Below are 11,521 nucleotides of genomic sequence, written 5' to 3'. Positions count from 1 at the left end.
CCAAAGCTCCAAAGCTCTGCTCTGCCATCAGGTCAGATTAGAGTGACTGTGCTGAAAAGCTCATTGCTATCCACAGGGGATTTAGTCTGAGATCGGACCATCCTTCTATTTACTGACTGCTGCCAGGCAGGACTGAGTTCTCCAGAGCCCACAGCCAACCCTCCTCCCTGCAGTGGCACACTCAAGCCAGCACAAAGCAGACCTCCCAAAAGGGACCTGCAAAAATCTTCCTGAATACAGAGAGTCGATCTGAGAAAAATTCTCTAAGAATTGGAAGTGTTTTTCCTGAAAGGAGAGTTCCCTAAATTCCCGCTGTGCCTTTTCCTCCTTGGACAGGTCCCCCCACTTGAGAGCAGCAGATGTCCAACAGCAGCAGCTCCATCAGCCAGTTCCTCCTCCTGCCCTTTGCAGACACACGGGAGCTGCAGCTCCTGCACTTCTGCCTCTTCCTGGGCATCTACCTGGCTGCTTTTCTTGGAAATGGCCTCATCATCATCACCATAGCCTGTGACCACCACCTCCACACCCCCATGTACTTCTTCCTCCTCAACCTCTCTATTCTTGACTTTAGCTGCATCTCCACCACTGTTCCCAAATCCATGGCCAATTCCTTGTCGGACACCAGGGCCATTTCCTACACAGGATGTGTGGCTCAACTCTTTTTCCTTTTATTTTTGTTCTCAACAGAGTACTATCTCCTCACTGTCATGGCCTATGACCGCTACGTTGCCATCTGCCACCCCCTGCACTACGGGACCCTCCTGGGCAGCAGAGCTTGTGTCCACATGGCAGCAGCTGCCTGGGGCAGTGGGTTTCTCTGTGCTGTGCTGCACACAGCCAATACATTTTCACTCCCCCTGTGCCATGGCAATGCCCTTGACCAGTTCTTCTGTGAAATCCCCCAGATCCTCAAGCTCTCCTGCTCAGATGCCTACCTCAGGGAAATTGCTCTCATTGTGGTTGGTGTCTGTTTTGCTTTTGGGTGTTTTGTGTTCATTGTGGTGTCCTATGTGCAGATCTTCAGGGCTGTGCTGAGGATCCCCTCGCAGCAGGGGCGGCACAAAGCCTTTTCCACCTGCCTCCCTCATCTGGCTGTGGTCTCCCTGTTTCTCAGTACTGCCATGTTTGCCTACCTGAAGCCCCCCTCCATCTCCTCCCTGTTTTTGGACCTGTTAGTGTCATTTCTTTACTCAATGTTTCCACCAGCAGTGAACCCCCTCATCTACAGCATGAGGAACCAGGAGCTCAAGGATGCCCTGTGGAAACTGATGACTCAATATTTATAAGCAGCAACCAGCTGACCATCTTATTCTGTGTGTTGGTGGCCATCTCGCTCACATTAGGAGCAGTCCTTATTTACTAGGTTCTGTAGTTTTTTGTTCAGTTTGGTTTTGAATTTTTTTTGTTCATTCTATTTTGTCTAAGCCATAATAACATGTTCCCTGTTCATCCCATTCCTAATGCAGTATCTCCTGGTCTTGTGTGATCCAGACACTGTGTAATGTTGAGCTGGATGTCTGCCTTGAAATGTGCACAACATTTTCTTTATTTTTCTCCTGCCTTTTATAAAATATTTGCAAACACATTTTTATCAGCTGAATCACTCGACTACCTGTCTGAAATGACAATACTTTCCCACCAAGACAGAACAAGGATTTCCTGGAAGGGTACTATAGAATCACTTAGGATGGAATAGACCTTTAAGATCATCAAGTTCAAGCACAGCCTAACCCCACCTTATCCACCTTTAGCCCATGTCCTCAAGCACAAAGTCTACATGCCCTTTAAATAGGTCCAGGCGTGGTGATTGTACCACTTCCCTGGGCAGCCTTTTCCAATACATGCCCTTCTCTGGACACTCTCCAGTATTGCCACATCTTTCTTGTAGTGAGGCGCCCAAAACTGCACCCAGTACTTGAGGTTCAGCCTTACCAGAGCTGAGAATAATGGAACTATCACTTCCCTACTCCTGCTAGTCACACTATTCCTGAAACAGTCAAGGATATTGCTTGCCTACTTGGCCACCTGGGCACACTTCTGGCTCATGTTCAGCCAGCTCTGCACTAACACCCCCAAATCCTTTTCCTCCAGGCAGCTCTCCAGCAACTCAGGCCTGTAGGGTTGCCAGGGGTTATTGTGACCAAAGTGAAGGACCTGGCACTTGGCCTTGTCAACCCCATAAATCTGCCTTCTGCCCATCGATTCAGCCTGTCCAGGTTGCTCTGCAGAGCCTTCCTGCCTTCCAGCAGATCAACACTCCCACACAATTTGGTGTCATCTGCCAATTTACTGAGGGTTCACTTGACCATATCATCGAGATCATTAATAAAGATATTAATGAGGATTGGTCCTAGCACTTAGCCCTGGGTAACACCACCTTTGTAAATCCATCACCAGATGGATTTAACTCCCTTAACCACCTTTGAAACTGCTAAATGTCCAGCAAAGGCTCCCAAAGAAAAGGTGAAAAAAAATTCTTTCATTTAATATTTCGCTTACACTTATAAAAATTTTGCAAGCACATTTTCATCTTCTGAATCACGTGACTACTCGTCCGAAATGGCAATGCTTTCCCATCATGACTTCCAGGAAGTGCACTGTTGACAGCAGAAGAAATACTCACCTTCCCCTGTACCTGCATTACCATTAGTCTGTCTCTTTCATCTCCCTCGTCATTCAGGTGTTTCCACCTCTCCTGATAACATGGCCATGCCTAAGGGCATCTTTTCAGCAGCCTGGCTGGACGTGTGCACTTCCCTTTGATCGCAGCTTCCCACCTCTGCTTGCTCTTTGGTCATTCAGATGGTGCTCAGCTCTCTGGTGTTGTCTTTGAGCTTCAGAGAGTTGGAAAGCTTCCCATCTTTCAGAAGTCTAAAAAACTGTTCTGTCAGATTGTCTATGTGTTGATAAGTAAACTTTCTATATCTCTGGTTAAAACTTTTCTGGGAGAGAATCTCCTCTGAAAGCCGACCCCCTTCACATGCTGCTTGGCCGTAGCAGGCAGCTGAGGAGAGAGGAATGTGGGCCTGGCAAAGAGTAGGATCAGGACCCTGAACTTCAGAAGAGCGAACTTGAGGCTGTTTAAGGACTAGTTGGCCAAGATCTCCTGGGAGGTGGTCCTTAGAGACAGAAATGTTGAGGACAGCTGGCGACTCTTTAAGGATGCCTTTCTGAGAGCTCAAGGGCTCTCTGTCCCACTGAATAAGAAAGTCGGCAGGAGGCGAAGGAGGCTAGCATGGCTAAGCAAGGACCAAAACTGAGGGAAAAGAAAGGCAAATACAAGCTCTGGAAACAAGGGTGTGTTGCCTGGGAAGAATCCAGGGATGCTGTTGGCAATTGCAGAGCTGGGATTAGGAAAGCCAAGGCGCAGATGGAACTGAACTTGATGAGGGATGTTCAAAACAACAAGAAGGGATTTGACAGGTACATTGGCCAGAAGAGACAGGCCAAAGAGAGCGTTACCCCCTTTGGTGAATGAGAAAGGAGAAATGCTTGCAACTGATGTGGAGAAGGCTGAGGTTCTGAATGAGTTCTTTGCCTCGGTCTTCTCTGGAAGCCAGGATTCTCATCATTCTCAACTCCCAGAACCTTGCATCTCTGCACCTCTAGGTGGGAACTGAGGGGATTAAATCCCCCCTCACTGTAACAGCAGAGCAAGTCCGAGACCCAGGGTCCTGAAGGAGCTGCTGATGTGGTTGCTGAGCCGCTCTCCATCATACTTGAAAGTCGTGGCTGTCAGGAGAGGTCCCTGGGGACTGGAGAAAGGGTCACGTCACTCCCATTTATAAGAAAGGGAGCAAGGAAGAGCCAGGGATTTACAGGCTGGTGAGCCTCACCTCTGTGCCTGGGAAGATCATGGAACAGATCCTACTGGATGACATGTTGGAGCACATGAGGGAAGAGCGTGTGATCCGGGACAGCCAGCACGGCTTCACCAAGGGAAGCTCGTGCCTCACCAGTCTGGTGACCTTCTCTGATGGAGTGACAGCATTGGGGGATAGAGGGAAGGAACCGATGTCATCTGCCTGGACTTGTGCAAGGCCTGTTACACAGTCCCCCACCACATCCTTATCTCTAAATTGGAGAGAAGTGGAGTTGATGGGTGGACCATCCAGTGGATAAGAAACTGGTTAACAGACCGTAGCCAAAGGGTGGTGGTCAATGGGTCTGTGTCCAGGTGGAGGCCGGTGACAAGCGGTGTCCCCCAGGGGTCTGTCTTGGGACCAGTGCTCTTTAACATCTTTATCAGTGACATGGATGATGGAATTGAGTGCACCCTCAGCAAGTTTGCGGATGACACCAAGCTGAGTGGTGTGGGTGACACAACAGAAGGAAAGGAGCCATCCAGAGGGATCCTGACAGGCTGCAAAGGTGGGCTGGTGTTGGGCTTTTCATTGGTAAGGATAAAACCATTTTCTCCTGATCCCCTTTCCCCTCTGTGGCTGCTGTTCCAAACACACAGGCTTTGTTTCTATCCATGCCAGTCCCTTCACTGTCTGTGGATAAACAGGCTCATTCCCAGGAGCAAAACGAGTCAGTGGAATTAGGAGGCAAAGCAAGGTGGCCAATACGAGATGGAACATGCCTGGTCTCAGCACTGGCATGAAAGAGACCTTTCTCCTGCCAAGCACTTACTTGCAGACCCCCTCAGCACCATATTAACCCCCCACTAGAGTGGGATCTGGGGGGTAATATGGTGCTGGGAGGGTATAAAATGTTCTGGGGGGTTAAGAAGGGGTTGGAGAGGGAGGGGAGGCACTTATTGTAGTAAGAGGGTGTGAGAGGTGTAGTGGGGGTGCCTGAGGGGAAATATGGTGGGATTTGGAGGGGAAAAGTCGGGGCTTTGGGGAAGTTATATGGGAATGCAGGTTTAGTGGAGTAATATGGTGCTAAATATTCCAGCTCTCCCAGCGTCCAGCTTTCAACCTGTTAAACGTACAGCAGCACCTCCTGATGCCTCGGAAAGCTGGAAGCCAAACTCACCAGCCTTGGTGACTGCTCAGCAGGGATTCTTTATGGCAGCTCTGGGCACACAGGGGATCGATCCTCCGAGTGTGTGTGCCATTTAAAGCCAAATTTCTCATCTTGATACAGATTAATTACACATACTCATTATCATTTCTACGAAAAGGCAGGGTTATGCAGATTTACATTCACTCCTCCCAGGTAGAGCACGCTCAGGGACACTTAGAGGGTCTTCTGGTGGTCTTCAAGGATGAAGGCTGGAAGTCTTCCTCGCTCTTAGCACATGCTTTTTCAGTTTCTCCATGGTTGCCTGAGCTCAAAAACACATTCCTGCACCAACTAGTTAGGAACCCCTTTTTGCTGAAAACAACATATCCTCTGTCTCTGAATTGGTCGTTAGTCACATTATTTATCACTCCCCTATCTCCACTTTCTCTAGTTTCAAGGCTGTTGCACTGTTCTGGTTCAGTTTTGTAGCCGCTTTCACCAAACAGCTCACACAGTTACAGCCAAATTCTACTGAAATCCAAAACAAATATATTCTTAAAATACACAAAGTTATATTCATTATCTCAAGGTAGATCTACATCAATCTATTCAGCATTATTACATTTCACTGAATCACTGGGCCACCACCTTCTCTGGGCAACCACCTTCTCTGGGCAACCACCTTCTCTGGGCTACCTCCTCTTGGCAACAGCCTCCTCTGCACAACCTTCTCTGGGCAGCAACCTTCTCTGGGCAACAATCTCTGGGCAACCGCATTCTCTGGGCAACAACATCCTCTGGGCAACCTTCTCTGGGCAAGGTTCTCTGGGCAACCTTCTCTTGGTAACCTTCTCTTGACAACAGCCTTCTCTGGGCAACCTTCTCTGGGTATCAAGCTTCTTCCAGGTACTGGAAGCTGCAATAGGTTTCCCCAGAGCCTTTTCTCTGCAGGCTGAACAAGCCCTACTCTCTCAGCCTGTCCTCATAGGAGAGGTTTTCCAGCCCTCAGATCAGCTTTGTGGACCTACTCGGGACTCACTCCCACAGCTCCATGTCCTACCTGTGTTGTGGCTCCAGATGTCAATCCATCAGATGTCAATTAAACCAAGTTAATTTCCATTTACACCCCTGGAATTCAGCTGGATGGGGGCTGAAGAAGTGGCCTTGACCTGCTTTCTCCTTCTTCTTCCCATCACTTAGTCAGGTTTGAGAGGAGACCAAAGGCAAGGGGATGTTATTTTATGGATCCTCTCTCTGAAGGCTTGAATCTGGCACTGAGAACCTGCCTTTCAGCAGGGAAATTGGGATTCCCCCAAGTCCCAAGGCTTTGCTTTGATTCTCTTGGCACACAAAACTCCTGGGTGGCTCAGGAGAACATGCCAGGACAGGGGAAGAAGAGCCATGCTTCTCTGAACCTTGGGTGAACCTTGGTGAGATGCTCAGGCCTGTTCCAGGGCAGTTCACTTTCTCCTTCTTTCTCCTTCTTTCCCATCTTTTTGATGAGCATGATGTTGTGTGGTGTGGGATATCCCTTGAGTCAGCTGGGGTCAGCTGTCTTGGCTGTGTCCCCGTCCCCACTTCTTGCTCACCCTTAGGTCTCACTGGTGGGGCAGAGTGAGAACCAGAAAGAACTGTCCCAGTGGAAACCAGTGCTGGACCAAATGGTGATGTCTTCCCAATGCTTGTCTTCTGGGAGCTGGTGACATGCCTTGTCTCTGTTACAGTGGTGTAGATTCCAGGCTCCTGCTTGGAGTGAGTACTGTCCTTTATTGGCCAACCTGGTCTGGCCTCAGATATGGCCTTGCTTTGAGGTGCATGATGGACTAGAGCTCTCTGGAGGTGCTTTCCTCTCTGACGTTTCCCATAAGCCTACGATCAAAACACCTTCTCCTTCAGCTGGATCTCTTCTTCTAGGGCACATTTCAGGGCACAGGCTGCTGGAGGTGTGGGTGGCAAGGGGACTGCTGGGGATTTGCAGCCTGACCTCCTGCCCAAAGTGAAACTACCACCTACACTGTGCCCAGGGGTGTGACACTTTTTGGAGCTGAGACCTGGAAACCTCCCTGCATGGGCATCACAGAGACCAGCTGATGTGGCCTCTGATTCCCAGCAGTACTCCTGGTCATGAGATCCCTCCTGAAGGTCCCCAGACACAACTCTCTCCCTCACAATGGCTCCATTACAGTTCTCAGTCACCTGCATGTGCCTTTGACCACTTGTGTACCTCAAAGGGCATCACCTTCACCTGAAGGACCAGCTCCTGGCCTCCATCTCCAGTCACTAGCTTGGCAGCTGAGACGAAGAGCTCCTGGACTGTCAGAGTTGAAGGAACATCTGGAAAGTGCTCTTAAACCTATGAATTAGTTCTATGTAGCCCTGAAGAGAGCCAGGAGTTGGACTCTATGATCCTTGTGGGTCTCTTCCAACTTGAAATGTTCTGAGATGATTTTGTGCATGATGAGCTGAGGCAAGAGGAATCCCACCTCCTGTGGGGTTTGGGGGGGCACAGGAGCTCAATCCCCCTACAGCTTCAGGGTCATAGATGAAAGCCAAGATGCCTGCACTGACTCCACTGAATCCCTGCCCCACAACCATCAAATGATGCCCTGCCTGTCACTGCCACCAGTGGGACAGGCGTAGCAGTTTCCTGAGGGGAGCACTGAAACCTCCCGTAGACCCTGCTCAGTGCACAGGGAGGAACTTTCAGGGGTGACTTCAGAAGGCTTCAGATTGTTTTCCCCATGCAGGATCCTGCTGCCTTTCCAGATCTGTCAGCCCTGGAGAGCCAGAGACATCTCCAGGGAGTGGCAGGTGCAGAGAAAGGGCTGCCTTGGGCTCCTCCTCTGCTGCTGCACTGAGCTGGCACCTGGGATGGAGGGAGCTCATGGCAAACAGGCTGTGCTGCACAGAGACATCTCTGCCCAGGAGCAGCTCCTGTCAGAACACCACAGGGCAGAGAGCTCTGCCTGCAGGCAGCGAGGGCAGACAAGCAGTGCAGAGAGAAGTTAACGACAGCCAGGAGTGGGAAAAGACACCGAGTTCACTGGAGGAGAAATCTCCACATCCTGTCCACAGTAAGTCTTTGGTCGCAGGGCACATCCTGGAGGGGTCTGCCAGACCTGGTCCATCCTATAGCTGGCATGCAGGAGAAATTTGTGTCAAACTCCTCCTGCTTTCAGAGGGTGATGTATGAGCCAGGGCTGCTCCCAGCTCCAGATCAAGCCCAAGACATTGGCCGAGGGTCCTTTGGAGGAAAAGCATCAAGGCAGCATTGACCTGAAAGAGAAGGAGGCTGGGTGGGTAGTGTGGAATGGCAATTTCTTTCTCCTTTGTGGAGAAGGGATGGAGACCCCAGTTCTTGTTACTACATCTCTGATCTTCTCCTTAGCTGCTTCAGGAACAGGGATTGGGCTGGGCAGTGCCCAGCTACCAGGAGGGGTCTGCATGTCAGAGATGAGATGGGGTCTGTGAGCCATTCCATGGAGGACACATGGGGACAGAGGCCCAGCTCCTGGCAGGGACAGCTCCTGGCAGCAGAGACAGACTTGGGCAGGGAATGAACTACTGCAAACTCCATGGGAGGGACAAGTTGGTCACCTTCCTGCAATCAAAGGGTGCCTTCTGCGGAGCCAAACCAGGTCTCCTCTCCCACCCAGCAGAGCCTATTGCCCAAGGGCTATGGGATCTGGCCATGAGTCACAGCCTCAGCAGGGGAACCTCAAATCTAGGAGAAGTGCCTGTGTCCTACAACAGCCACAGAACAAAGCAGACAAAAGCGACTGCCCTCCAGTGTCCCTGTCTGTGAGATGATTGCACAGCAGGGTAAGGAGAAGGCTGCACAGCATGCCCTTCTTGCTTCATTTGTTTTTTTTTGCAGTTTTCTTTCCTGTTCCCCCAGCCCTTCGTGGTGCTTTTGGTCTCTAATATTTGAGTGTCAGTATGGATCAGCTTCTGCTCTGGAACCAACGCTGAGTGTCCTGCCCTGGAAGAGTCTACATGGGAACTAGGTCCACAAGCTGTAAGACATGATGTCATTCAGTTGGTAAGGGAGAGAAATTATCTGACAGATTTCTCATTCATCTCAGGGAGGGGGATTACTATGGGAAATGGTGAGTGGGTTTCCTCTAAGAAATCTCTGCTTAAACGAGGCAGGACTGAGTTCTCCAGAGCCCACAGCCAACCCTCCTCCCAGCAGTGGCACCCTAAAGCCAGCACAAAGCAGAGCTCAAAAAAGGGACCTGCCAGAAGTCTTTCTGAATACAGAGAGTCAGTGTGAATTGGAAACTGTTTTCCTCAGAGAAGAGTTCCCTAACTTCTCACTGTGCCTTTTCCTCCTTGGACAGGTCTGTCCACTGGATGGCAGCAGATGTCCAACAGCAGCAGCTCCATCAGCCAGTTCCTCCTCCTGCCCTTTGCAGACACACAGGAGCTGCAGCTCCTGCACTTCTGCCTCTTCCTGGCCATCTACCTGGCTGCTCTCCTGGGCAACGGCCTCATCATCATCACCATAGCCTGTGACCACCACCTCCGCACCCCCATGTACTTCTTCCTCCTCAACCTCTCGATCATAGACCTGGGCTCCATGTCCACCACTGTGCCCAAAAATATGGCCAACTCCTTATGGGACACCAGGGCAATCTCTCACTCAGGATGTGTTACCCAAGTCTTTCTGTTTGTCTTTCTCATTTCAGCAGACCTTTTTCTGCTCACTGTCATGGCCTATGACCGCTACGTTGCCATCTGCCACCCCCTGCACTACGGGACCCTCCTGGGCAGCAGAGCTTGTGTCCACATGGCAGCAGCTGCCTGGGGCAGTGGGTTTCTCAGTGCTCTGCTGCACACAGCCAATACATTTTCACTTCCCTTATGCAAGGGCAATGTCATTGACCAGTTCGTCTGTGAAATCCCCCAGATCCTCAAGCTCTCCTGCTCACAGACCTACCACAAGGAGATTGGAGTTATTGCTTTTAGCTTCTCTTTGGCTTTTGGGTGTTTTGTGTTCATCGTGGTGTCCTATGTGCAGATCTTCAGGGCTGTGCTGAGGATCCCCTCAGAGCAGGGGCGGCACAAAGCCTTTTCCACCTGCCTCCCTCACCTGGCTGTGGTTTCCCTGTTCCTCAGCTCTGCCATGTTTGCCTACCTGAAGCCCCCCTCCAGCTCGTCCTCATCCCTAGATCTGGGGGTTGCAGTTTTGTACTCAGTGGTTCCTCCAGCAGTGAACCCCATCATCTACAGCATGAGGAATCAGGAGCTCCAGGATACCATGTGGAAACTGATGACAGAATTTTTTAGGCACCAATAAACTGCCCATCATTTTCTGTATATCACTGACTGTGGAACTCACAGTAGTTTGATTTGGTTCTGTTTTTTCTTCTAGCTTTTCTATGTGGCAATAATGTGGTTCACATTCCCACCATTCCTAATTCAGTATCTCCATGTCTTGTGTGACCCAGATGCTGCACAGGATACGAGCTGCACTCGCTGGTTTTAAAACAAAATACAGGACCCAGAAGTGACTTGATTCTTTCTCTGAGCACTTCTCTGGAACTTCCTGAAGACTTAGATCTGCTTGCAACATTGTTCTCAAGGACGTGCCCAGGAAGATGCTCTGGAGAGAAAACCTAAAGTGGTTGCACTGTGGAGGCACATGGCAGTGTCCTCACACAGCCAGGCTTCCTGAAGGAGGCACGAAAGACCAGCAGAGCAGGGTCAGGTCTGTTCCCGTCTTCTCTGGGCACCCAGGAGAAGCTGCCCCAGAGTGATCACAGAGTCAGGGAATCATTAAGGCTGGAAAACACCTCCAAGATCATCAATCCAACCATCCCCCTTACACCTATATTACTATCTAAACCACCCCCCTAAGTACCTCAGCCAATCTTTGCACTCACGCTCTTGACAGAAGGTGGGAGTATGTGTGTGTGGGATGGGGAGGAAGGCAGAAGAGACAATAAATAAGAATCCAGGTCCACAAGTCAGCCTTAAGCCAGACGTGATCATCACCAAACTGCCAGAAATGACCACCATTTCCAGCACTGACCTCTCTCTCCACTTGGAGAGGTTATTTGTCCCTCCACAGAAAGACACCAAAGGACTAGGAGAGAAGTCCACATCTAGACAGGCAGAGAGAAATGCAAAAAAAGTCTCGTGGATTGGAGATTAAGGCAGAGAGTTCACTAAGCAGATTCCATCACATGTGAAATCAATCAATTTGGATAAAGTAAATATTACTATGGTGAATATTATTATTTGGATGTTCTTAGTCTTGTTCTTGTCTTGCTGTTTCTCTTGTATATTGTTGTTGTCATCATCACCATCACATTCTTTATTGTAATAATCAGTTTGTATCTCAAACCTGGAGGTTTTTACTTTGTCCTTTCATCCTCGTGGGGGTTGAGTGTCAATGAATGGCTGCTTGGTGCTTAGTGTCCAGCTGGGATTAAATCAGAACACCTGGTCTGGCCTTAAACACTTCCAGGGATGGGGCTTCCACAACATCTCTGGGCAACCTGTGCCAGTGCCTCACCACCCTCATAGTAAAGAATTTCTTCTCAACATCTAATCTAAACCT

General features: G+C 49.9%; 2 protein-coding genes across 2 annotated transcripts; both read left to right on the top strand.

Moving 5' to 3' along the window:
- Window positions 1–359: 359 nt before the first annotated feature.
- On the top strand, window positions 360–1,286 carry LOC311200930 (olfactory receptor 14A16-like; the record flags this gene model as incomplete). Its single annotated transcript, XM_084275233.1, has 1 exon — window positions 360–1,286. One exon carries the CDS (start codon window positions 360–362, stop codon window positions 1,284–1,286), a length of 927 nt encoding a protein of 308 aa, XP_084131359.1.
- Window positions 1,287–9,319: 8,033 nt separating this feature from the next.
- Window positions 9,320–10,255, top strand: LOC311200929 (olfactory receptor 14J1-like; the record flags this gene model as incomplete). Its single annotated transcript, XM_084275232.1, has 1 exon — window positions 9,320–10,255. One exon carries the CDS (start codon window positions 9,320–9,322, stop codon window positions 10,253–10,255), a length of 936 nt encoding a protein of 311 aa, XP_084131358.1.
- Between the last annotated feature and the right edge of the window lie 1,266 nt (window positions 10,256–11,521).

This window comes from Gallinula chloropus (assembly GCF_964237585.1).
Source record: "Gallinula chloropus genome assembly, chromosome: 25".
NCBI classification, from domain to species: Eukaryota; Metazoa; Chordata; class Aves; order Gruiformes; family Rallidae; genus Gallinula; species Gallinula chloropus.
The sequence above is the reverse complement of the archived record's forward strand: the minus strand, read 5'-3'. Positions and strand labels throughout refer to the sequence as shown.